This window comes from Mus musculus, chromosome 8 (genome assembly GCF_000001635.26).
Source record: "Mus musculus strain C57BL/6J chromosome 8, GRCm38.p6 C57BL/6J".
NCBI lineage: Eukaryota > Metazoa > Chordata > Mammalia > Rodentia > Muridae > Mus > Mus musculus.
This window is the reverse complement of record NC_000074.6, coordinates 68,384,518-68,411,962: the sequence shown is the minus strand read 5'-3', so window position 1 is coordinate 68,411,962 and position 27,445 is coordinate 68,384,518. Positions and strand designations below refer to the sequence as shown.

Below are 27,445 nucleotides of genomic sequence, written 5' to 3'. Positions count from 1 at the left end.
AATTTTAGATCTTGAAACAGATGTTCAGACATCTTATCAACTGGATCAGAAAAATATAAAATCCAAAATGACTTAAAATGCAAAACTTGTGAGCATTGTCTATACTTAAGTTTCACATTTTGAGTTTTCCAATTAGGAACGCCCAGCCTGGGGCTGTTTATTCTGTGTTGTCTGTGTGTTATGCTAAAAAAATCACCCCTGCCTCTGGGTGCTCCTGTCCTCTTTCTCGAGGATCCTTTGTGCTTTGATTATTGAAGATTCCACAGAGCAAAGGGTTCCCTTAAGTACTGTCCTTTCAGTTAGCACAAGGCAAACTGTGGTGTCTTCCCATGCAGAGCTGTTCAAGGGTATATGCTTGGTGGCAATAGCTGGGTGTCAGGTGCGAATCTCGGTTTGGTAGATCTCAGATTGAGGAGGGTTTTAGGTATTAAAACTTATATTTAAAGCAGAAGTACAAGTCCCTTCTGCTCGACTCGAGCCCCAGGCTACCTTGCCAGCAGAGTCTTGCCCAACACCCGCAAGGGCCCACACGGGACTCCCCACGGGATCCTAAGACCTCTGGTGAGTGGAACACAGCGCCTGCCCCAATCCAATCGCGCGGAACTTGAGACTGTGGTACATAGGGAAGCAGGCTACCCGGGCCTGATCTGGGGCACAAGTCCCTTCCGCTCGACTCGAGACTCGAGCCCCGGGCTACCTTGCCAGCAGAGTCTTGCCCAACACCCGCAAGGGCCCACACGGGACTCCCCACGGGACCCTAAGACCTCTGGTGAGTGGAACACAGCGCCTGCCCCAATCCAATCGCGCGGAACCTGAGACTGCGGTACATAGGGAAGCAGGCTACCCAGGCTTGATCTGGGGCACAAACCCCTTCCACTCCACTCGAGCTCCGGGCTACCTTGCCAGCTGAGTCGCCTGACACCCACAAGGGCCCACACAGGATTCCACACGAGATCCTAAGACCTCTAGTGAGTGGAACACAACTTCTGCCAGGAGTCTGGTTCGAACACCAGATATCTGGGTACCTGCCTTGCAAGAAGAGAGCTTGCCTGCAGAGAATACTCTGCCCACTGAAACTAAGGAGAGTGCTACCCTCCAGGTCTGCTTATAGAGGCTAACAGAGTCACCTGAAGAACAAGCTCTTAACAGTGACAACTAAAACAGCTAGCTTCAGAGATTACCCGATGGCGAAAGGCAAACGTAAGAATCCTACTAACAGAAATCAAGACCACTCACCATCATCAGAACGCAGCACTCCCACCCCACCTAGTCCTGGGCACCCCAACACAACCGAAAATCTAGACCCAGATTTAAAAACATTTCTCATGATGATGATAGAGGACATCAAGAAGGACTTTCATAAGTCACTTAAAGAATTACAGGAGAGCACTGCTAAAGAGTTACAGGCCCTTAAAGAAAAGCAGGAAAACACAGCCAAACAGGTAGAAATCATTAAAGAAAAACAGGAAAACACATCCAAACAGGTGATGGAAATGAACAAAACCATACTAGAACTAAAAGGGGAAGTAGACACAATAAAGAAAACCCAAAGCGAGGCAACGCTGGAGATAGAAACCCTAGGAAAGAGATCTGGAACCATAGATGGGAGCATCAGCAACAGAATACAAGAAATGGAAGAGAGAATCTCAGGTGCAGAAGATTCCATAGAGAACATCGACACAACAGTCAAAGAAAATACAAAATGCAAAAGGATCCTAACTCAAAACATCCAGGTAATCCAGGACACAATGAGAAGACCAAACCTACGGATAATAGGAATTGATGAGAATGAAGATTTTCAACTTAAAGGGCCAGCTAATATCTTCAACAAAATAATAGAAGAAAACTTCCCAAACATAAAAAAAGAGATGCCCATGATCATACAAGAAGCCTACAGAACTCCAAATAGACTGGACCAGAAAAGAAATTCCTCCCAACACATAATAATCAGAACAACAAATGCACTAAATAAAGATAGAATATTAAAAGCAGTAAGGGAGAAAGGTCAAGTAACATATAAAGGAAGGCCTATCAGAATTACACCAGACTTTTCACCAGAGACTATGAAAGCCAGAAGAGCCTGGACAGATGTTATACAGACACTAAGAGAACACAAATGCCAGCCCAGGCTACTATACCCGGCCAAACTCTCAATTACCATAGATGGAGAAACCAAAGTATTCCACGAAAAAAACAAATTCACACAATATCTTTCCACGAATCCAGCCCTTCAAAGGATAATAACAGAAAAGAAGCAATACAAGGACGGAAATCACGCCCTAGAACAACCAAGCAAGTAATCATTCAACAAACCAAAAAGAAGACAGCCACAAGAAGAGAATGCCAACTCTAACAACAAAAATAAAAGGAAGCAACAATTACTTTTCCTTAATATCTCTTAATATCAATGGACTCAATTCCCCAATAAAAAGACATAGACTAACAGACTGGCTACACAAACAGGACCCAACATTCTGCTGCTTACAGGAAACCCATCTCAGGGAAAAAGACAGACACTACCTCAGAGTGAAAGGCTGGAAAACAATTTTCCAAGCAAATGGACTGAAGAAACAAGCTGGAGTAGCCATTTTAATATCGGATAAAATCGACTTCCAACCCAAAGTTATCAAAAAAGACAAGGAGGGACACTTCATACTCATCAAAGGTAAAATCCTCCAAGAGGAACTCTCAATTCTGAATATCTACGCACCAAATGCAAGGGCAGCCACATTCATTAGAGACACTTTAGTAAAGCTCAAAGCATACATTGCACCTCACACAATAATAGTGGGAGACTTCAACACACCACTTTCTTCAAAGGACAGATCGTGGAAACAGAAACTAAACAGGGACACAGTGAAACTAACAGAAGTGATGAAACAAATGGACCTGACAGATATCTACAGAACATTTTATCCTAAAACAAAAGGATATACCTTCTTCTCAGCACCTCACGGGACCTTCTCCAAAATTGACCATATAATTGGTCACAAAACAGGCCTCAATAGATACAAAAATATTGAAATTGTCCCATGTATCCTATCAGACCACCATGGCCTAAGACTGATCTTCAATAACAACATAAATAATGGAAAGCCAACATTCACGTGGAAACTGAATAACACTCTTCTCAATGATACCTTGGTCAAGGAAGGAATAAAGAAAGAAATTAAAGACTTTTTAGAGTTTAATGAAAATGAAGCCACAACGTACCCAAAGCTATGGGACACAATGAAAGCATTTCTAAGAGGGAAACTCATAGCTCTGAGTGCCTCCAAGAAGAAACGGGAGACAGCACATACTAGCAGCTTGACAACACATCTAAAAGCTCTAGAAAAAAAGGAAGCAAATTCACCCAAGAGGAGTAGACGGCAGGAAATAATCAAACTCGGGTGAAATCAACCAAGTGGAAACAAGAAGAATTATTCAAAGAATTAACCAAACGAGGAGTTGGTTCTTTGAGAAAATCAACAAGATAGATAAACCCTTAGCTAGACTCACTAAAGGGCACAGGGACAAAATCCTAATTAACAAAATCAGAAATGAAAAGGGAGACATAACAACAGATCCTGAAGAAATCCAAAACACCATCAGATCCTTCTACAAAAGGCTATACTCAACAAAACTGGAAAACGTGGACGAAATGGACAAATTTCTGGACAGATACCAGGTACCAAAGTTGAATCAGGATGAAGTTGATCATCTAAACAGTCCCATATCACCTAAAGAAATAGAAGCAGTTATTAATAGTCTCCCAACCAAAAAAAGCCCAGGACCAGATGGGTTTAGTGCAGAGTTCTATCAGACCTTCAAAGAAGATCTAATTCCAGTTCTGCACAAACTATTTCACAAAATAGAAGTAGAAGGTACTCTACCCAACTCATTTTATGAAGCCACTATTACTCTGATACCTAAACCACAGAAAGACCCAACAAAGATAGAGAACTTCAGACCAATTTCTCTTATGAATATCGATGCAAAAATCCTCAATAAAATTCTCGCTAACCGAATCCAAGAACACATTAAAGCAATCATCCATCCTGACCAAGGAGGTTTTATTCCAGGGATGCAGGGATGGTTTAATATACGAAAATCCATCAATGTAATCCATTATATAAACAAACTCAAAGACAAAAACCACATGATCATCTCCTTAGATGCAGAAAAAGCATTTGACAAGATCCAACACCCATTCATGATAAAAGTGTTGGAAAGATCAGGAATTCAAGGCCCATACCTAAACATGATAAAAGCAATCTACAGCAAACCAGTAGCCAACATCAAAGTAAATGGAGAGAAGCTGGAAGCAATCCCACTAAAATCAGGGACTAGACAAGGCTGCCCACTTTCTCCCTACCTTTTCAACATAGTACTTGAAGTATTAGCCAGAGCAATTCGACAACAAAAGGAGATCAAGGGGATACAAATTGGAAAAGAGGAAGTCAAAATATCGCTTTTTGCAGATGATATTATAGTATATATAAGTGACCCTAAAAATTCCACCAGAGAACTCCTAAACCTGATAAACAGCTTCGGTGAAGTAGCTGTATATAAAATAAACTCAAACAAGTCAATGGCCTTTCTCTATACAAAGAATAAACAGGCTGAGAAAGAAATTAGGGAAACAACACCCTTCTCAATAGTCACAAATAATATAAAATATCTTGGCGTGACTCTAACTAAGGAAGTGAAAGATCTGTATGATAAAAACTTCAAATCTCTGAAGAAAGAAATTAAGGAAGATCTCAGAAGATGGAAAGATCTCCCATGCTCATGGATTGGCAGGATCAACATTGTAAAAATGGCTATCTTGCCAAAAGCAATCTACAGATTCAATGCAATCCCCATCAAAATTCCAACTCAATTCTTCAACGAATTGGAAGGAGCAATTTGCAAATTTATCTGGAATAACAAAAAACCTAGGATAGCAAAAACTCTTCTCAAGGATAAAAGAACTTCTGGCGGAATCACCATGCCAGACCTAAAGCTTTACTACAGAGCAATTGTGATAAAAACTGCATGGTACTGGTATAGAGACAGACAAGTAGACCAATGGAATAGAATTGAAGACCCATAAATGAACCCACACACCTATGGTCACTTGATCTTCGACAAGGGAGCTAAAACCATCCAGTGGAAGAAAGACAGCATTTTCAACAATTGGTGCTGGCACAACTGGTTGTTATCGTGTAGAAGAATGCGAATCGATCCATACTTATCTCCTTGTACTAAGATCAAATCTAAGTGGATCAAGGAACTTCACATAAAACCAGAGACACTGAAACTTATAGAGGAGAAAGTGGGGAAAAGCCTTGAAGATATGGGCACAGGGGAAAAATTCCTGAACAGAACAGCAATGGCTTGTGCTGTAAGATCGAGAATTGACAAATGGGACCTAATGAAACTCCAAAGTTTCTGCAAGGCAAAAGACACCATCAATAAGACAAAAAGACCACCAACAGATTGGGAAAGGATCTTTACCTATCCTAAATCAGATAGGGGACTAATATCCAACATATATAAAGAACTCAAGAAGGTGGACTTCAGAAAATCAAATAACTCCATTAAAAAATGGGGCTCAGAACTGAACAGAGAATTCTCACCTGAGGAATAGAGAATGGCTGAGAAGCACCTGAAAAAATGTTCAACATCCTTAATCATCAGGGAAATGCAAATCAAAACAACCCTGAGATTCCACCTCACACCAGTCAGAATGGCTAAGATCAAAAATTCAGGTGACAGTAGATGCTGGCGTGGATGTGGAGAAAGAGGAACACTCCTCCATTGTTGGTGGGATTGCAGGCTTGTACAACCACTCTGGAAATCAGTCTGGCGGTTCCTCAGAAAATTTGACATAGTACTACCGGAGGATCCAGCAATACCTCTCCTGGGCATATATCCAGAAGATGCCCCAACTGGTAAGAAGGACACATGCTCCACTATGTTCATAGCAGCCTTATTTATAATAGCCAGAATCTGGAAAGAACCTAGATGCCCCTCAACAGAGGAATGGATACAGAAAATGTGGTACATCTACACAATGGAGTACTACTCAGCTATTAAAAAGAATGAATTTATGAAATTCCTAGCCAAATGGATGGACCTGGAGGGCATCATCCTGGGTGAGGTAACACATTCACAAAGAAACTCACACAATATGTACTCACTGATAAGTGGATATTAGCCCCAAACCTAGGATACCCAAGATATAAGATATAATTTGCTAAACACATGAAACTCAAGAAGAATGAAGACTGAAGTGTGGACACTATGCCCCTCCTTAGATTTGGGAACAAAACACCCATGGAAGGAGTTACAGAGACAAAGTTTGGAGCTGAGATGAAAGGATGGACCATGTAGAGACTGCCATATCCAGGGATCCACCCCATAATCAGCATCCAAACGCTGACACCATTGCATACACTAGCAAGATTTTATTGAAAGGACCCAGATGTAGCTGTCTCTTGTGAGACTATGCCGGGGCCTAGCAAACACAGAAGTGGATGCTCACAGTCAGCTAATGGATGGATCATAGGGCTCCCAATGGAGGAGCTAGAGAAAGTAGCCAAGGAGCTAAAGGGATCTGCAACCCTATAGGTGGAACAACATTATGAACTAACCAGTACCCCGGAGCTCTTGACTCTAGCTGCATATATATCAAAAGATGGCCTAGTCGGCCATCACTGGAAAGAGAGGCCCATTGGACTTGCAAACTTTATATGCCCCAGTACAGGGGAACACCAGGGCCAAAAAGGGGGAGTGGGTGGGCAGGGGAGTGGGGGTGGGTGGATATGGGGGACTTTTGGTATAGCATTGGAAATGTAAATGAGTTAAATACCTAATAAAAAATGGAAAAAAAAAAAAACAGAAGTAGTTAAGGGATCTAAAACCTGGTTTATATGTGTGATGATTTAAGCATGGGCAACCACCCCTGGCTTTTACACATGAGTTCTGGGGCTCAAACTCAGTTCCTTTTGCAAGTAATCTCCTAGCTCCCAGTGGCCCTAGTTCCCAGTACTCTTTTATCTTCAAGTTCAACTGTCAACAGCTTTTGCCAGGATTATGCTGGGAGGGTGGGGGTGGGGGGACAGTGACACTGCTGACACAAAATAACAAAGGCTCAGTCACCAGCATGAAGGGCTTTTTAAGTGTGTAGATACACCTGTATGACAACTGGACTCCTGTGTGACTTGGCTTGGACTGTATAAAAAAATTTTGTAGTCTAGCTAGCTGCTATAGACATCATTAGAGGCCTGTTTCCTCATGTGGGACTAATTACCTAAAAGAATTAACAGACATGAAGGAATTATTTGATGTTTCCAAAGAAGTCCTTTGAGGCTCCAAAGGAATAAATCTTTTCCTCTCTTCTTTTACTAGCTGCAGAAGAAGGCTGAATTTTTTTCCCAGCAGGAGCTCAGCCATTCTCCTAGCATCCTTGACATTGGCAAGCAGAGCAGGGTGTCCCCATTTTTGGTACTCTAGGAAGTAGCAAAGGCTTTAGAAGAGAACTGATTCCCTCAGTCACCCTTGCTCTCTGCTAGCACACTGTGCCTTTTGAATCTTTAGTCAGGCCTGCTGGATGACTGTGTGAAATGAGGCCACATTGAAAACTCACAGTACAAGACTCTTTTCTGCACCTTGGAGAGGTCTAAACATTGAATGAAATCAAAGAGGCTACAAGACCAGAGCTTGAGGATGAAAAAGCTCCCATAAGTCAAAGAACAAAGAAGAGAACTTGCCAACATGTGTGGAGAAGATGCAAGTTTCCCACAAAAGAAACAAAGAAAAAGAGTGAGAAAGGAAAGAAAAATAGTCTTGTGAGATGCCCTGAAGAGCTGTAACTCACTATCGGCCAGCAAGTTCTCTCAGAGATTGATTTCTGTAGTTTTTCAGAGATTAGGAGGTATAGGCTCAGCTAATGTGAGGCTTAAGACAAATAAGAGGTGGAATGGGAAAATGGCATGAATCAAAAATAAAAGCTTCTTTCCTAATTTGTTGAATGCTGCTAATTTTTCTTCATCTACTTTTAGGATAGGTGGGGATGAGAAGAAAGAGAGGGCAGAGGAATGGAGGTGAGAGTACTGGAAGAGATGACTAGACTTGAGAGGCAATGAGGGTGATGTAGAAATGAAACTCCCTGGAATCTATGAGGTGACCCTCGCAAAGATTGCTAGTAATGGGGGGATATAAAGCCTGAACTGGCCATTTTCTGTAACTAGGCAAGGCTTCTAGTAGTGAAACAGAGACACCACTCCAGCCACAAAACCTTCGACTTACAATCTGTCCTGCCTGCAAAATGTGCTGGAGTAGTGATGGCCATTAACTTGTGGGAGTAACCAACCAGCGACTGGTCCAACTTGAGGCCCATATCATGAAAGGGATCCCACACTGACACAGTCAGGACCAGATGCTGCCTGGCTCAAAAAACCTAAGATAAAACCAAACACAACCGGCAAGAAACAAAGTCAATGGAATGATTCCTAATGATAATCTGCTATACTCATAGATTGGTGCCTAGACCAGTTGTCATCAGAGAGGCTTCATCTAGCAGCTGATGGAATTAGATATGAACACCCACAGCCAAACATTAGGCAGAGATTGGGGAATCCAGTAGAAGAAAGTGTAAGAAGGATTTTAGGAGTCAGCAGGATCAAGGACACACACAAACACACACACACACACACACACACACACACACACACACACACACACACACACAAAAGCCCACAGAATCAAATAACCAGGGCTCATAGAGACTCACAGAGAGTGAAGGGACAATCATGGAGTCTGTGTGGGTTACCTTATGGGTGTGTAGTGCAGTGTTCTTATGGGTCTCTTCACAGTGGGGAAAGTGATGTCTCTGACTCTTTTGCCTGCTCTTGGGACCCTTTTTCTCCTACCAGATTGTCTCATTCAGCCTTGGTATGAGGGTTTGTACCTAGTCTTATTGCAACTTGTTATGCTGTGTTTGGTTGATATACCTGGGAGGCCTGTTCTTTTCTGAAGGGAAACTGAGGAGGAGTGGATCTGGAGGAGAAAGGGGATGTGACTGGGAGGAATGGAGGGAGGGGAGGCTGCAGTCAGAATGCAAAGTTTGAGAGAAGATAGATATGTGTGTGTGTGTGTGTGTGTGTGTGTGTGTGTGTGTGTGTGTGTGTGTAAAATGTATGATAAGAGAATATATATGGGAAAACACCCACAATGCCAGTGATCCTAGGGAAGAAAGACCTAGATGAGAAAGTGGGCCTGGGGAGTGGTTTGGTCTTTACACTTGATCTTAGCCAAAAGGCCGAGAAGAGATGGTTTGGTCTTTAGATGGGGCAGTTCTGTCAAGCTGGTCTTTAGTAGCATTTGCTTGAAGCTGATTGAGATGTTAAAGCTACATCTTCAACCTTACAGGTGACTCTCAGTGACACAGGCCCAACATGAAGGCAACATGAACAAACTTCTTCCTGTTTCTCTTCCTTCCCAGTATGCCTTGTTTCACCAGAACTGATGGAGGAGAGTAAACATAAAGAGGAACATGCATGCACACTTTACTATGTGCCATGTACTGTTGAGACCTTTTGATACCTGCTTCATCTTTTTGGTGGGAGTGGTAGAGGTTGAACCCAGGGCCTTGCACACACTAAGCAAAAACACTATCACTGAGCTACATCAACAATTCACTAAGTAATGAAAATTGGCCCAGGCAAGACTTCAACTAGTGTTCTTCCTGCATCTGTCTCTAGATTATTTTCCTAAAATATTATTTATTCTGTGGAGTAAATGGATTATGGAAATAAAATAGTTTTTCCATGTACAACCATGGAGCCAGAATTTTAACCTAGTCTTTTGGCCTTGAATGCACATATTTTGAGGTTTTTGGTCAGGTAAGAAGATGTGAGACTAAATATGATGTGCACCTGCCCATACTGAATACTTTGAGGATTGTGTTAACGCTTCTGAAAGCTTTGGGGTGGGAAGAGGGCACATGGTTCTAGCCCCATTTTCTCCCAAGATGCCACTATAAATCACTGCAGTTGTTTCATCTGGAATTACTATAATTTCAAAGAGATAATTTTAATGAACATTTTTAAGTTAAATAAATGGTAATGTTCATATTCTAATGTTATTGTAAAATATATACAATAACAATAAAGAACACATCCTAGTAGTATATCAGACTTAGTCAACATTCCTAATAGTCTTTTTTCAATACTTCTAAATATATAAATAGTTTTATATCTAATATTATAAGCATTCCCTGTGGTTTTATGAGGGTTTCATAATGAAATTTTAGACTGATGGGTTTATATCTCTTTTGGACTATCAATTATATTTTGAATTTTTAGTCACGTAATATAGATATTTAATATAAAATTTAAAGACATTTGTAGGAGATCTTGGTTATAAAAAGATACTGTCTTTTCTGAACCTACCTTTGCTTGTTTTGTTCCGCAGGGATTTACCGAACCGAAAGGGATAAAGGCACTTTGTATGAGCTGACCTTCAAAGGGGACCACAAGCATGAATTCCAGCGACTTGTCCTATTTCGACCTTTTGGCCCCATCATGAAAGTGAAAAAGGAAAAACTCAACCTGGCCAACACGCTTATCAATGTTATTGTGCCCCTAGCGAGGAGGGTGGACAAGTTCCGGCACTTCATGCAGAACTTCAGGTTGGTTTGTCTGCAGGGTGCCCTGTCCTTTTCCAGACATTGTGCAATTTGCCTTGATTTCCTCTGGCACATACAAAGGGTCCTTTTTCTTCGTTCTACTCAGTTTTCTTCATATGAAATTTGTCATTTGTATTTGCCCCTCCTTAAAGCAATTAGAAAGTCCTTGTTTGGGTGTATTTTCCTTAGAAGGAACATCTACGAAGGATAGGTGGACTGTCAACGGCATCTACAAAGATAAACCAGGGCTGCACCTGTCGCCTTCAGCTCTGACTTGACAAACCAGGGCAGCCTGTGTCACCTTTAGTTATGATCTGGGCCTGGACTCATCAGCTGAAAATGAAATTCTCAGAGGCAAACAAATGAGTCTCAAAATAATCAGGAACTGGCAGGATCTGGCTGGTGGTGACAAAACCCACATCAATGATGACCCTGGGCAAGCAAGAGGCCCTGGCTCAGCAAAAGCCTGGCTTCATTTGCTGCTTGCTCTAGCTGCATCTGGAGTGGATTGAATAATAGTCTAATTCTCATTCTAAGCAGCATATTCTAAGAAACTAGACTTAAAACTACGGTAGGAAGACATCAGGGAGTCATTTTTGTAGGTACTCAGTAAGTGAACTTCTTTTCCAGAGTGCACTGATAGAGTTGATACAAATGAGACTGGAAATGCTCTTCTGAGCCTCAGTGGGTCTCATTATCTTTTATTCATGGAATTCACATATTGGCTGATGTTAACCAGATAAATGGTGTAATCACCTTATTTTAAAGAAGCCACCTTATTTTATTCAGTTAAACATTTTGAAACCTTTAACTGATTTTTAAATCTCTTATTACCTTTACATTATTAAAAGGCAGTGGTGTTCAGTAGGAGAATATAGTTGGAAGCTCTCAAAAATTCTAGCTCATGAGCAGAAGTGTGATCATTTGTTAAGTTATTGTAACATTGATCAAATCATCTTTGAAGACACCTTTGAGGTTATCTGGGAATGGAAGATAGAGACTACATCTGAGGGCCAGGGGCTGCAAAGGATAGTGCATACAAAGACAGATACCCATGGCAGAAGCTGAACAGATTATCTGTGTGCAGCCAAGGAGTTCCTGGGTGTGTGGAGGGCTCTGAAAATTTGGGATGTGAAATCATGTGTACACAGAGTCTTAATTCTATGTAGGAATGTGATAAAAAGATGATGTTTCAGATCAAGGTCTAAAAGGAATTATGCCAAACATACTGCTAGAATAAATGACCAAGGATACCAGGAAAAAGTAATTTTTTTCACATCCAAATTTAAAGTCTAACCAATTAGGGCAAATGGGTTCCATGGGAACTCCTAAACAGTCCAGGCTGTTTCCAAGACGATAGGTTGCTTTCCACAAATGTATGGCAAGGCCCCATTGCTGAAGGCTACACCTATACAACTCACTGAACATGGACAAGTCAAGTTCATTCCTCTGTAGAGCCTTCCCCCCATGTGCTAGCATCTTTTGTACAGGAAATTACTCTGCACACTTAAACACCAACCCAGCTCTTTGATCTACAATGATATTCTGCCTCCAGAACATGCTATGATATCCTTTGCAACTTCAGATTAGAAGAGCTCTGGTTGACACTGAAAACTATACTATGGATGATTTATACTCCTTATCTGTTGAGTAGATTATATCATAATTACCCAATGTTTTTTATTTTGTTTTAGAATTCAGGGCTCAGTAGGTAAATCTCTTTCTGTACAAGGCTTGGTGGCCTGAGTTTACCCCTGGAGTCCTCATAATGGTGGAGGAAGAGAACTAAATCCACAGAGAAGTCCTCTGGCCTATATACTTTCTCTGTGGCAACCATAACCACATACATTATGTCTAAACATATAATAGTATGAAATAAAGTTGTTTAAAAATTCAATAAAAGGTTATTTTGAAGTTTCTAATTTAAGATGAATTATTAGTTTATAGAAGTAGATACATGGCTACTACAAGATCTTTGAGCAGTGTAGAACAGAACAAGGAATAGATTACTGTTCAAGTAACCCGCAGCTAACCACTATTTACATTAATTCATTACCACTTCACATGACCTTTATTAGGCTAGTTCATTGGCTATGCATAATTTGATAGTACATGAGGCATCTTATATGTTCCGTTTTTAATGAATTAAATTTTACCTTCCTCAAATTTATAGTAGAAAATCAGTATTCTAGTAGGAACTCCTGGGATTCTGGCAAATATGTCATCACCAAGAGATGTTAGCTTCTAAAAATTTTTTTCTCATGTTAAAAAGCTATTCACAGAACTGACTATGATTAAAATTATAATATTCTTTAACCATATTTTAGCATGAGATTGACCTGATTAATGAATTCCAGTGAGAAAAGAAAATGTTTGCATCCCATATTCTTCCCTTCCTCTGTGATTCACCATCTTTCAGGTTAGACACCTGTCTTTTTACCTAGTTGGGAAACGCAACCTTCAATTCTTCTTTTATAAAAGGCAAATTCTGTATTCAGGTGGATTTGTTGTATTTGTCTAGTATTCTTAAAATAGCATCTCCATTCCACAGTTCTTGGATGGTTGTGTTTAGTGGGTAAGAACCACTTACAAGGACAGTCATAAATATTTTACCATGAACTGTCTACCTATCGCCTTTGTAGTTGTTAACAGTGGAACAGGTTGGCTGGCCTCAAAATATGTGCATTCAAGGCCAAAAGACTAGGTTAAAATTCTGGCTCCATGGTTGTACATGGAAAAACTATTTTCTTTCCATAATCCATTTACTCCACAGAATAAATAATATTTTAGGAAAATAATCTAGAGACTGATGTAGGAGCACACACTTTACTCCAGACCTGTATAGGCTTTCTTTTAGTTTTGAGTAATGCCATGGATGTGTATTAAGAATCTTATTTAAGTCTTTTCTAAAAGTGACCTTTGCCTCAAGGCTAAAAGAATCCCTCTTTAGTGCCAAATCATAGTAACTTGATTAAGTAGGGTATATCTCCTCTAGGCATTAATTGTTCTCTGGCTATTTGTCAAGAATATAGTTTTATGTTGTTTTGTGGAATCTTTTGTGTTAAAGCATGAATAGATGCTACAGGCTTATATATCTGAATGCTTGTTGACTTGGGAGGTGTGGTGTGGCCTTGTTGGAAGAGGTGTGTCACTGGAAGTAGACTTTGAGGTTTCAGAAGCCCACAATATTCCCATTTAGTGGTCTTTCTCTGTCTTTCTCTATATCATGTCTATGCACCAGGATGTAATTTCTCAGCTATTCCTCAAGTTCCAGGCCAGCCTTCCTGCTTCCATGTTCTGCACAATAATGATACTGAACTCTAACCTTCCAGAACCATTAGTTACAATAAACTCTTTCTTTTACAAGCTGATTATGGTGTCACTTCATAGAAATAGAAAAATAATTAATACAGGTGTCTTATGGTATCTGCATGACTTATTCAGGTCTGTGCTACATGGACACAAATTGTCTATTTCAAAATTATTTCAATTTACTAGTATCTCCATTTTTCTTGTGAGTGTGTTGTGTATATATGGCATATATGTATATGGCATGTGAGGGTGTGAAGGGTTTGTGTGTTGTATGTATATGGTGGATGTGTATATAGTGTGTGTATTTTGTATGTATATGGTGTATGTGCATATTGTGTGTATGTTGTCTGGATACACACATTGTATATATGTACATTATGTATATGCATATGTATATTATATATGTATGTGTGTATATATGTATATTATGTTTATGTCTATGTCTATGTCTATGTCTATGTCTATGTCTATGTCTATGTCTATGTCTATGTCTATGTCTATGTCTATGTCTATGTAGGTAAGCATGTGGTGAGTGTGTCACAACACAGGCCCGTGTGTATATGCAGGTAAATGTCTTCCTCTATTGCTCTGACTTTATTTTCTGGAGACAGAGTTTCTCATAGAACCAAAAGCTTCCATTCTGGCTCAAGTAGGCTCTTGGGATATGCCTGTCTTTATCCTATAATTCTGGGCCTATAGCCATGTGCAGCCTACCCCCATTTTTTAATGTAGAAGCTGGGATTTAAACTAAGGTCCTTAAGCTATCAGAGCAGGAGCACTTACCCACGGGGTCATCCATCCAGTCCTTCGCTCTAGTCTTAGTGCCTTTATCTTTATCTGCATGCATGCAAACCTTTCCTGATGTCAGGAACTTATCTTCTATTCTGTATCTTTCTAAGATGCTTTTATTTGTTTTGCTGTTGTTTTATTTTCTGAGTACACCCTGTGCCTGGTACTCTTGTTTTGGTTTAAAATGAACTTTTTTTTTCATTGACTTCATATTTAGTGAAAGTGGAGCAATTGTAAGAAAGTTTCCTTTGGCTGAGCCCTGTTCTCATTGAGACTATATATTCTTTTTGCCTTGAATGTCATTTTTAAAAAAAAAAGAAAAATCAACCTCTGCCCCCCTTCAGCCTTCTTCCCATACCCTCTTTCTTTGTCTTCTTGCCCTAAGGGTTCAGTTGCTGTGCTGTTGCGAAATCAAAGGCCTGACTGAGCTTTTACCTCAAGTGAGAGCCACTGTGCCCACCCCAGCTGTATTTTAAGGGCAGAGTGTTGTTCTGTTGACATCTGTTATGTGAAAATGCAGGTGGGCTCAGGCTTAGCTGGTTGGGTACAGCCTCTGTTGGAATTTCCCAGTTGCTGTATTCCTTCTCAACTGTGGAGTGCTATGGAGCTTTACCAGACCTTCTTCCTATCCATTTCTGTGAGCCACTTCACTGTTTAAAACCACAGCTACACAGAGCTTTGACAGCCAATAAACTCAAGAAATGCTAAACTTTACCACTCATGGTTTTTTGGTTGGTTGGTTGGTTGGTTGGTTGGTTGGTGGGTTGGTTGATTTTCTCCCATCCAATCATGTTTTTAACAAGGAGTTTTCTTTGGGATGCCTGGACAGGTCTGTGATTGGGAAACAAAACAAACTCACCAGTGTGCTCATTTTCTGAACCTCCCAGCAGACAAGAAGAAAAGGGGAAAGCAAGGGCTAGTGGATATTAGCCTTAGTATTTAGTGAGAAAAAGCCATTGTTGGGTGAGGCAAGCTTATTTCCAGCTGTAAACCCTCAGGGCTTTCAGTTAATAAGTACTGGATGCCAGGTAAATGCTCTTCATAGCACTGGCAACAAGTACTGTGGCAAGAACTGGGTATTTCCATATCCTGATGAAGAATCAAAACCCTACTGTGCCCTTTGAGACCATTGTAGATGACACTAATCTTGGTTGCCCCAGGGCCTCCAGGTGTGATCCTGTCTGGGATTCTGGAGGTCATGTGGCTGGCACTTAACAAAACTCCTTTTTTGGCTGCCATCAGACTAGCCTGAATGCGAAACCTACAGTCCTCATGTGCCATTTCCTTACCCATGAACATCCTCCCACCACTTGGGATCACAGGGCGTCTGGAGCTCCTATGTGAACTTTACTGAAGTCAGGTCATGTTTGCTTGTACACTCTTGGCCCAGGAGTTATCACCTTAAGCTGCCTCCTCTTCTTTGCTTTGGGTAATCACCTTAGTTTGCCTTTGAAGCTGTCTCCACTTGGCTTTGGCTGCTGAGTTTCTCTCATCTGTAATATGGATTTTAGGCTCATCTGTGCTTTGTTAGATATCAGGAAGACTCACAATAACAAAGCTATAGATCTTCAGATTGTTATCTCTGCCTCTCCCCAGCAGGGTGGGGGGATTTTAATGGAAAATATGCTTCATGGGTTTTTAAAAACCTTTCTTGTTTGTTCCAATTTTGCTTGCATTTTTATTTTGACTGCTTCCAGCTGGACTAAACTCTCTTGCTTGTCAAGTTCCTCTTTAGACTGGGTGGATTATATTTGTTTGAATATTGTTTTCTCCTTCTGGCTATTCTCATCCTTCTCAGGCCATTTCTGACATTTTAATGTATGATCAGGAAAATCTACTTGACTTTCTTTAGAGGTTTTCTCTTTCATCCCATTTTGGCCTAGAATCTATAAGATGGATCTGGAAAAATTTGGGAAAATAACTTAAAGTGATGATTATAGAATTTCTAACTGAAATAATCCTTAAGCATTTGGCTAAGCTAATATAGGTGACTAAAATTTTTCCATCCACTAGGATTGTGACACAGATATATGCCTGTGTCCTCTGTAGTTTCTTAAATGGAATGGATGCTATCAGCATAGTACAATCTCTTTCTGATTCATGTTTTAATACCATTTTCTGAGCCATTTCACTACTCACAAGCCAGAGCTACACCAAGAAACTTTCATATCTGATGATCTTGAGAAACACAATTTTTATTAGTCATGTCATTTTAATAGTTTTCTTTAGGGACCTAATAGAAGACTACAGATCATGTAAAAATGCCTATCCAATAGAGTGAAATACGGTCAATTGGAATCGAGAATGTGTTTCCTGTGTTGCAATGAGAATCAGGAAAGTTGTTTGATTGCATGTTCAAATCCACCATCACTTCTTAACAATGATCAGAACACCCAGATACTAGGATAGTAGAATTATCTGTTGATTCATGCTGGCACAAGGGTAAGGGAAAGGATACACGGAATCCAAAACAGAATGCCATGATATAAACAGATGCCAGAGTATCCAATAGCCCTCTCTTCCCCCTCCAGAATAGAGTCTGTTCCTTATAGTATACCTGGTTTCTTTATGGCTGAGTGATTTCCATCCTGCTGACATAAGAAACTGTTGATAGAATGGGGCCTGATGGATTGTTATTGCATGAAGCACTCCAATGGTTTTTGTTTTTGTTTTTGTTTTGTTTTGTTTTCCGTTCCTGATATATCTGAGTAGAAACTGACTTGGAAAACAGTAGATTGCTTGTAGCTAAGGCTTTCTTAGCTGGGAATACGTCTCTGCTCTGCTTATCTGTGTAGAGCTCACTCACCTTTGATGCTGATTGGAGACAACATCCATCAGCCTCCAGAAGTTAACTGTTTTCTTGGTATCCTTTCTGTTCATTGGCCTCCACAACTATGGTTATTCCACTTCACTACATTGTTACTCTCCAGTTATCCCAGTTTTCTGCAACTTAAGCATCTCCTTGCATGTGAGATTTTCATTCGTAAAACCTGGAGTGTCTGAAGTAAACCTGGATTTTTATTCCCTTGGAGGGATCAAATGTGATAGCCCTTTGTTAATCCTTCGCCAAGGAAAACAAAATGCATTGCATAAGCCAGGGACTCACTGAATGTGGATTCCTGAATTTGTGTGTTGATCTGATTTATGTTGTTACAATACGTTGTTAAAAAATGAGTATACACAAAGTTGATTAAGGCAGCCATGGTGGCTTATGACTATATTCTCAGTCCTTGGGACATTGATGAAGGAGGAGTAATGTAAGCCTGAAGCCAGCCTGGGCCACATAAGAAATCTCAGACTAGTCCGGGCTATGCAATGAGAGTCCCTGCTCATAAACAAACTAACAAACAAACAGAACAAACAGAACAAAAAAGTAGTTTACTTAGTTGGTTTTAGAAATTTAAGGCTTGGTCCTACCATTGACTTGTTCCTGGTGAGGTTATCATAGTGAATGGAGTTAGGGTGAGAACACATCACACAAGGAGAAACCACAGCATGAAGGGAAAAAGCCCTCAGGAGCCAGATAGAGCTGTGCTTTCCCAGCTCGCCCTCCCTCTCCTCTTCTCTCCTCTCCTCTCTTCTCCTCTCCCTTCTCCTTTTCTCTCCTCTCCTCTCCCTTCTCCTTTTCTCTCCTCTCCTCTCCCTTCTCCTCTTCTCCCCTCCCCTCTTCTTTTTCCTCCCCTTCCTACCACCTTCTTGCCTCACCTCTCCTTTCATCTCATCTACTTTCTTCTCTTCTCTTCCTTTCCTTTCCCTTTCTTTTCTTATTCCTTAGCCATCTTCCCTTATCTCCCCCCCCCAACACCCCTACTTCCTTTCTTTTCTTCTGAGACAGGATCTGGCTTGGAATACATTCCATTTCCCAAATGTTAGAATGGTAGGCATGTATCAACATGTCTAGGTAACCACACAGGAACACACCAAAGTCCCACAAAATGTAAAGTAATTCCTTCCAATGACAGTTCCCCCAGTGACTTAATCACCTTACACTAAACCCCACCTCCTGGTACCACCACACTGAGAGCCAAGCTACCAACACATCAATTTTTGAGTGAGAACTTCATGCACACCACACTACAGAGGTTTCCCCAGGCCGCTCAGCATGGGGTATAAAAACTGACATCCCAGCTTAATGACACACAGCTTCCTGCTTTCTCTTATCCAACATGAGATCACCAATTTCCCACGATTCTCCCAGTCTTTCCTGGTCTTCTTAAATGTGCAAGGTCATGTGCTTAGAATGCACTGCCAGCCCAAGTGTCATAGAACAGAGCCAGCTCCCTGCCTCTGATGACAACTAAAGCAACTGCCACTTATGCCTCAGAGGCTGCAGCTGTCCCAGTGCATATACCATCAGTGCCCAACCCCCAACTATAAGTACCCTTTGGCACTGATTCCCCTTAAGTCCTGGCCTAGATTGACAATGACCCCTTAAGGCTTCCGATTCTGTAAAGGAAGTTTTTTAGTGTTGCTTCACTTCAGGAAGTCACATGGGATTTCGCAAGAATGGTCTGGAGTATCAGACAGACACTGGAGGGTTCATTTCTCTTCAAGCCAAGCTTTCCCTCCTGCAGAGCAGATGTTACTGCTCAAATAGATTCTAAAGACAGGGCTGTAAAACTGGGAACCTTTTATATTCTACTCTTTCCAGCCCTAAGTACATTGGCAAACTGTGGAGATACGTTTGGTTCTGACAACTGGGTTAGGAGGATACTGTTGGCACATAGTTGGTGGAGGCCTGAAATGATGCTGACTGTCTTTCAGCACACAGGACAGCTCTTCCCACATAGTTTCAAGCTTATTCCCATGGTGTTCTGTGCCTAAGGGTACAATACCTCTTGCAAACAGGCCTACGGAAGCCTCTAGACCACCAGATCTGTTTGACAGTGTCTGACCAGCTTCCTTATCAGAAACCTAAGATGACCAGTCCTCCCCCCACCCAATGATTTCCACTTGTTTTGTTGAGGTTTTTTTCTACTTCACGTCTTTCTGCACACAGCACTGTGTTCAACAATTAATTCTATACAGTAAGACTGTCAGATCTAATAGACTCATCCCTCCTATTGCAAAGGTGGCCAGCCCTAGAGGCAGATACTACACTGATTCTAGGGAACCAGATATGTGTGTGTGAGACTCCCTGTATCGCTCTCGGAGGTCATTGGAATGCATTTTCTTACCTCTAAGCCAAGATTTGGGCAATGGTCCCACACTTCTATAAACAGCTCAGTCCTACAGAACTCAAAGACCATGAAATTGTGACTTTGACTTCTCAGGAGATAAAAATATAGTTCAGCATAAAGGACTGTAACACATGTTTTATGCCTAAAAATGTATTGTAACTAGTCTTGGCACTGTGTGACAATGACTTAGGGAAGAACAAACCATTTTATTGGGAAAATCACCCTTAAAAGGTACAGTCTTTATGATGTAGAAGCAGAATTTTCAGTTTCCATATTGAGGTCAAAGAATTGGGGCTGTTGAAGTAATGGGAAGTATTTATGGATCTAGTATGCTCCCGAGAGGGGGTGACAAGACCTGAGTTCCCTGCGACCATTTATAGTTTCCCTGACCACCCTACCACAGTATCCCTGGGGATATGCTCACAAAAGCAGACAGACCTGTCACCTCAGCAATGTAGATAGCATTGTCCAAATACAAATGATGAACAGGGTAAACATAGAAGTCTGTATATGGCATGAGTCTATCATTTGTTACTTCTTTTTAATCTTTATCTCGGAAACAAACCACATCTGCACATGTTCCTCTAATCACACATATTCCCATAGATTTTTGCCAAGGACAGGGCAGTCACGTGGAAAAAGTTTTGGAAAATACAAAGACCATTCAGACGTCAGTAGTGGGACTTGCACAACCTTAGGGAGGAGTGGTTTCTTTGTGTGAGTTCTGCCTAGGAGACTGGAAACTTCTTCAAGAGAAGACATGCCAGTCCTACTTGTTATTTAAGATTCTCTTGGTAGAGTGTTTAGCATGTGCTATATTGTCAACAAACACTTGTTGAATGAATGAAGAAAATAATTCGCAAAAACCTAAAATGGAGAACTGGAAGCAGATACAGAGGAAGCTTGGATTTATCTTTCTGTCATCCTAACCTAGCTGTTTAAGGGTTAGGCCTGATTTAGAAACACCAAAGACAGAGGCAGCAAAGATAGTAGTGGAAAAAAATTAAGATGCTTCAATTCAGGCTCAGCAGGGATAGATCCCCTGCACTCCCTAACACATATAGTTTTAAAGCACAACTTCTCCAGCACCTGGCCTGTGTGCATGATTTCCTTCCACTCTGGTGGAGGAAGCAGAAGCAATATCTGGCAAGTTTGCTAAGGGAATCTTGTACAGGGACTTTCTCGGAGGCTCACCTGAAGCCAGGCTGAGTCTTACATGCCTGTTGCTTGGTGTCAGGGTGATGTCCCTTACAGATCTCTTCGTTCTTGATCCATTCTTTCTGAATTCTTCCCATCTTCCAAGTCCCAATTCACCCTGAGAACGTATCACACTTCCTGCGTTCTACCCATCTGATGACTTGATTTAAGCTCATTTTATCTTCCAAGTACACTTTTCTAGGGAAGAAACCATTCCTTCTGCTGTTTCCAATGCTTCCCAGCAACTCCAGGAATGTGGCTCTCCCTTTTGGATGTTATAACAAAAAACATCTAGTAACTTGACCTCTATAAATAAGGCCAAGATATTTCTGGAGTCTATGACTTAGATTATTGTTTGAATGTTAACAATGGAAAAAGGGCACAGGAAATACCAAAATATCTCAAAATACCATCCCACCAGCAGAATCTCTCTCTGTTGGCTCCCAGAAAACAACATTTTGCATTATCTACATACACATATACACATGTATGTAGATATATTCATGCCTCATAGGCATGTATGTAAGCATATATATATAGATACGATATATGCATATATACATAAATATTTATTCATGTTTATATTTACATTTACATGTATATACACATACAGTTACACACACTTTCATTTGAAGAGCAAACCCTCAGACAAACCTAGCAGATTAGCTACACAGTATGTTTAAAAGAAAAGGACATAGCAAGTAAAACATAAGCTTTGGTGAGGATTGAATCTAGGCCAGTCAAAAGCCAAAGACCTGGACGTGGGAGTGCTGAGTCAAATGGTTGCTTTGTTAGGACCCCGAATCACCGGATTGCTGGGATAGTCAGTTGTGTTCAGGCTCTGTTTTCCTGCCTATGGTGACACAACTGACCTGTGATCTGAGATCACAACTGGTGGATGCTGAGAGGGAAAGCAAAGCTGACAGCTGGGAGCAGAAGAGACTGGCAGTAGTGAGCACAGCGAGAGCAATCTCGGGGGCAACTTCAGTGAGACAGCTCATTTAGTGGGGGAACAAAGCTCCTTAAAACTTTGTGGGGTGGGTAGGGACTTTCGGGGTGGGTAGGGACTTTCAGGGTGAGTGTACATCATTGGTTGGGGCACAGTACAATGGAAGTGCCTTATTTGCATAAGGATGAATTCCAGGTGCTACATGACATGACCTTATATAAGGGGAGAAGTTTAACAAGGCTACCAAACTATGTGACCTCCTGGAGTGGGAAGACAAAAGTGGGTGCACAGTCCAGGACAGCCGGGGCAGGGATATCATACTTCTGTACATCTCAGGATGAGATTTCTGGGGTTTGGGATATGCCTTGATTTTCCTCTTGCTCCCAGCCTGCTCCACATTCCCATCCCATGGTTCCCTAGCCCCATGGGCCATGGGGCAGTGGTGGTTTTTGTGTATGGAGACATATACATATGTTCTTAGCTGAATACTCCCTGCAGAGACTGTGACTGTAAAGGAGCTCTCAGCTTTAAGTCATACTGTTATATCCCAGGTTCCTCTTCCCAGGCTTTTGTTCCTTCTAGTTGTATAGAAATCTTTTAATCAAAACTTCTAGGTCTATGGATATATATGTCTACTTTATTAGTTCATGAGGAGTGATGTTTCTTTCCACCTGCTTGGAAGAGTGGGATACATGGAAGGTACTGACTGGTGTTTCCTTAACAGTCCAGATGACGATGGATATTTCCAAGGCTTCCCACAGCTTAAACCAAAGAATGATGGTGTACTATGGGTTACTTGGTAATGAAGACTGTTTGTCTCACACAAGGGAAACATCCACAGGCAAAGTTTCTTGTTCTACCCTCTCTGGACATTAGATTTCTCTTCTGTAACATAGAACCAATGTCTTACACCCCAGAGACGTCCTAGAACCTGTTCCAGGACAACTTGACGCCCACAAGGACCCTATACAATCCAGTGGTAGGGAGACTCTAACATATCTCACCTCTGATATTTTATTTATCATATTTGAATATTTAAATATATTTGTTTTCCTGATAAGATAAATAAAAATTGAGTGTCCAAAAGAAGAAGGCAGATGGAAGGGGAACATTGGTTTGTGTCTTACTATAAATGTGCAGACAGGACCAGACACACATGTGTTTTTTTTTTTTTTTTCCAGGGAGATGTGCATCCAACAGGATGGGAGAGTTCATCTCACCGTTGTTTATTTTGGGAAAGAAGAAATGAATGAAGTCAAAGGAATACTTGAAAACACTTCAAAGTAAGTGGCATCTAGCACCGTAGCCAGGAGTCGCAGCATCTGGGGTGGGTCTATACATCCAGACCTATATCTGCTTAGTTTTACTTAATATGAGGTAACCTGGGAATTTGATTGTTGACTAGGCACAGGAAATTTAGAGCTTTCCCTCTTCAGGAGACTACTCAGTCTGACACTGGTCTTATTTGTGTCAGAGTGATGACTTTGACAGTAGACATAAACTTCCCTGGATGGCAAAGGCATGGAACACATGCTTTTAGGAGCTCATGCATAACTGAAGGCAACCCCTCTCGGCACCTCAGGTTTGGGGCTTTCACATATTCATAGTCAGATTTAGGGAGAACACAGCTGTGCAGTGAACTCCTACTCAGCCACAGCTTGACAGCCTTAAGAGCAATACTCAGGCTCAAATCTCATCCACAGAGTAAATGGTCTCACCCTTTCATCTTTGCCTTTCATCCGTTATTCATTTAAAGACATCAGGGGACACCCTGAAGAGGTGACTGAGGTAGGATCCTTGACTAAACATATCCAGTGAACAGAAATTACTTCATCAAAACTTTTAGGCCTGGGGTTGTATGTTCATAACTCCTTGATCAATTGCAGAGTGTATAGGGGGTATTGAGAAGCAGCAAAGATGGATTCTTTTTCTCTTTCAAGAGAAGTAATCCATGGCATCTTGTACAAATAAGGAAGCCGGCATGGAACAGCCATGCTCTATGCTTGCTTGTCATAGAGGTGTGCAGAAAAAGTCAGGTGAACAGCTCTGATATGTGTGAAGTTTTGACTGCTTTAATAGTACTCAGCAGCAGAACGAGTCTGAACAGGTCCATGTGGTTAGATATAAACAGGACTGTCTGTTTTGAGTTTCTCATATGTGGTAACTGGATGGCAGTTGAAGAATGACTTCTGAGATGGAGAACACTTCCAGTGTTTATTCTCATGCTGTCATGAGACTTGCGTTAATGGCCACAATTAAAGTTTCAAACTTCCAAAGAACAGAGATCACCAGCTATAGCTGTAGCTTTAAGAGCACCCCCCCCAACATCTGTTATTGTAAATAAAGTTTTATTGGATGTAGCAGGTCTGTTGATTTATATATTATTTGTGGCTGCTAGGTTCACAGAGCCTAACAATTTACTACCTGGGTCTTTATATAAAAAGAAAATTGTTCGCCCTTATCCTAAAGCAATAGGAGTTGAAAGTAGTAAAGGCCTGTGTGTGAGGATTAAATCCAACAAAAATACTTGGATTCCCTAGATGTAGCTGAAGTACAAATTTCTGGAGTTTAATGCACTGCAGTATCCCTCCCTCTGCTCAGTGATGGAGACCACAGATAGTTAGGCTAAGCATCTTTGCCAGTATCCATTCCTGAACAAAATTGCTTGCAAAGTTTTCCAGGAGCATCACACCTGCAATCAAGGTAGAAAAGATGTGGTGGCCACCCCTAGAGGCTGCACACTGAATTGCAGGCAACTGTTCCATTCCAAAGTATTTTTTTTCCATTTTTTATTAGGTATTTAGCTCATTTACATTTCCAATGCTATACCAAAAGTCCCCCATACCCACCCACCACCAATCCCCTACCCATCCACTCCCCCTTTTTGGCCCTGGCGTTCCCCTGTACTGGGGCATATAAAGTTTGCAAGTCCATTGGGCCTCTCTTTCCAGTGATAGCCGACTAGGCCATCTTTTGATACATATGCAGCTAGAGTCAAGAGCTCCGGGGTACTGGTTAGTTCATATTGTTGTTCCGCCTATAGGGTTGCAGATCCCTTTAGCTCCTTGGCTACTTTCTCTACCTCCTCCATTGGGAGCCCTGTGATCCATCCATTAGCTGACTGTGAGCATCCACTTCTGTGTTTGCTAGGCCCCGGCATAGTCTCACAAGAGACAGCTACATCTGGGTCCTTTCGATAAAATCTTGCTAGTGTATGCAATGGTGTCAGCCTTTGGATGCTGATTATGGGGTGGATCCCTGGATATGGAAGTCTCTACATGGACCATCTTTTTATCTCAGCTCCAAACTTTGTCTCTGTAACTCCTTCCAAGGGTGTTTTGTTCCCACTTCTAAGGAGGGGCATAGTGTCCACACTTCAGTCTTCATTTTTCTTGAGTTTCATGTGTTTAGGAAATTGTATCTTATATCTTGGGTATCCTAGGTTTTGGGCTAATATCCACTTATCAGTGAGTACATATTGTGTGAGTTCCTTTGTGAATGTGTTACCTCACTCAGGATGATGCCCTCCAGGTCCATCCATTTGGCTAGGAATTTCATAAATTCATTCTTTTTAATAGCTGAGTAGTACTCCATTGTGTAGATGTACCACATTTTCTGTATCCATTCCTCTGTGGAGGGGCATCTGGGTTCTTTCCAGCTTCTGGCTATTATAAATAAGGCTGCTATGAACATAGTGGAGCATGTGTCCTTCTTACCAGTTGGGGCATCTTCTGGATATATGCCCAGGAGAGGTATTGCTGGATCCTCCGGTAGTACTATGTCCAATTTCCTGAGGAACCGCCAGACGGATTTCCAGAGTGGTTGTACAAGCCTGCAATTCCACCAACAATGGAGGAGTGTTCCTCTTTCTCCACATCCACGCCAGCATCTGCTGTCACCTGAATTTTTGATCTTAGCCATTCTGACTGGTGTGAGGTGGAATCTCAGGGTTGTTTTGATTTGCATTTCCCTGATGATTAAGGATGTTGAACATTTTTTTCAGGTGCTTCTCTGACATTCGGTATTCCTCAGGTGAGAATTCTTTGTTCAGTTCTGAGCCCCATTTTTTAATGGGGTTATTTGATTTTCTGAAGTCCACCTTCTTGAGTTCTTTATATATGTTGGATATTAGTCCCCTATCTTCTAAAGCTTTACTACAGAGCAATTGTGACAAAAACTGCATGGTACTGGTATAGAGACAGACCAGTAGACCAATGGAATAGAATTGAAGACCCAGAAATGAACCCACACACCTATGGTCACTTGATCTTTGACAAGGGAGCTAAAACCATCCAGTGGAAGAAAGACAGCATTTTCAACAATTGGTGCTGGCACAACTGGTTGTTATCGTGTAGAAGAATGCGAATCGATCCATACTTATCTCCTTGTACTAAGGTCAAATCTAAGTGGATCAAGGAACTTCACATAAAACCAGAGACACTGAAACTTATAGAGGAGAAAGTGGGGAAAAGCCTTGAAGATATGGGCACAGGGGAAAAATTCCTGAACAGAACAGCAATGGCTTGTGCTGTAAGATCGAGAATTGACAAATGGGACCTAATGAAACTCCAAAGTTTCTGCAAGGCAAAAGACACCGTCAATAAGACAAAAAGACCACCAACAGATTGGGAAAGGATCTTTACCATTCCAAAGTATTTTAAAGTCTTTCCGGGGGAAGGTGACTCCAGGGTGCACACAGAATCCTATCCTATTGGGTTTGGACCTTCTTCATTTCTCAATGGATGTTGGGGCACTTTCTAATGGTTACACAGACTAAGATTTATAAAAACAGTACGTACAAGTAGAAGGCTAGTTTAGACATGTTATAGGAAATGTTCTTTCGAGGGACTGGAAGCTTAAGTACTTTTCTCAAGTAGTTCCTCCCATGTCAGGTTTCCAGGTTACTAAATGCCAATAAGCATCCGACTCCACAAACATTGCGTAATGCACTTATGTCTTTCTACAGTGTTCAAATGTATTCAATAGCAATAAATTCACAAGGTATTTGAGGTTTATTTTTATAATATGTGCATGTATATTTTGCCTCCATGTGTCTGCATTTCTGGTGTTCTCAGAGGTCAGAGGAAGATGTTAAAACCCCCTAGAACTTGAATCACAGCAGTTGATGGTACTGGTACTAGATGAGGGCTAGGAATTAAACCTTGGTACTCTGCAAAACCAGAAAATTCTCTTAACTATTGAGCCATATCTCTACCCCATGGCATAACAGTTCTAGTGGTATCAATTAGTCAGATGATCTTGTCTACCTTGGTATTCTGACTGAGGCAAATACATATTCTTTTAATCTTAAGTCTTGACACCACACAGTACATGGATTCTCAACACCACATAGTGCATAGA

The 27,445-nt window shown here is 41.2% G+C and overlaps 1 protein-coding gene across 10 annotated transcripts in view; it reads left to right on the top strand.

The window, feature by feature from the left end:
- The window catches only part of Csgalnact1 (chondroitin sulfate N-acetylgalactosaminyltransferase 1), a 378,841-nt gene that overhangs the window by 323,659 nt on the left and 27,737 nt on the right, over positions 1-27,445 (top strand). For all 10 annotated transcript variants that reach the window (XM_006509628.4, XM_006509627.4, XM_006509625.4 and 7 more), the window contains 2 exons: positions 10,444-10,660; positions 23,266-23,367. In XM_006509628.4, the coding sequence (XP_006509691.1) occupies positions 10,444-10,660; positions 23,266-23,367 (319 nt within the window). The remainder of the gene's footprint in view (positions 1-10,443; positions 10,661-23,265; positions 23,368-27,445) is intronic.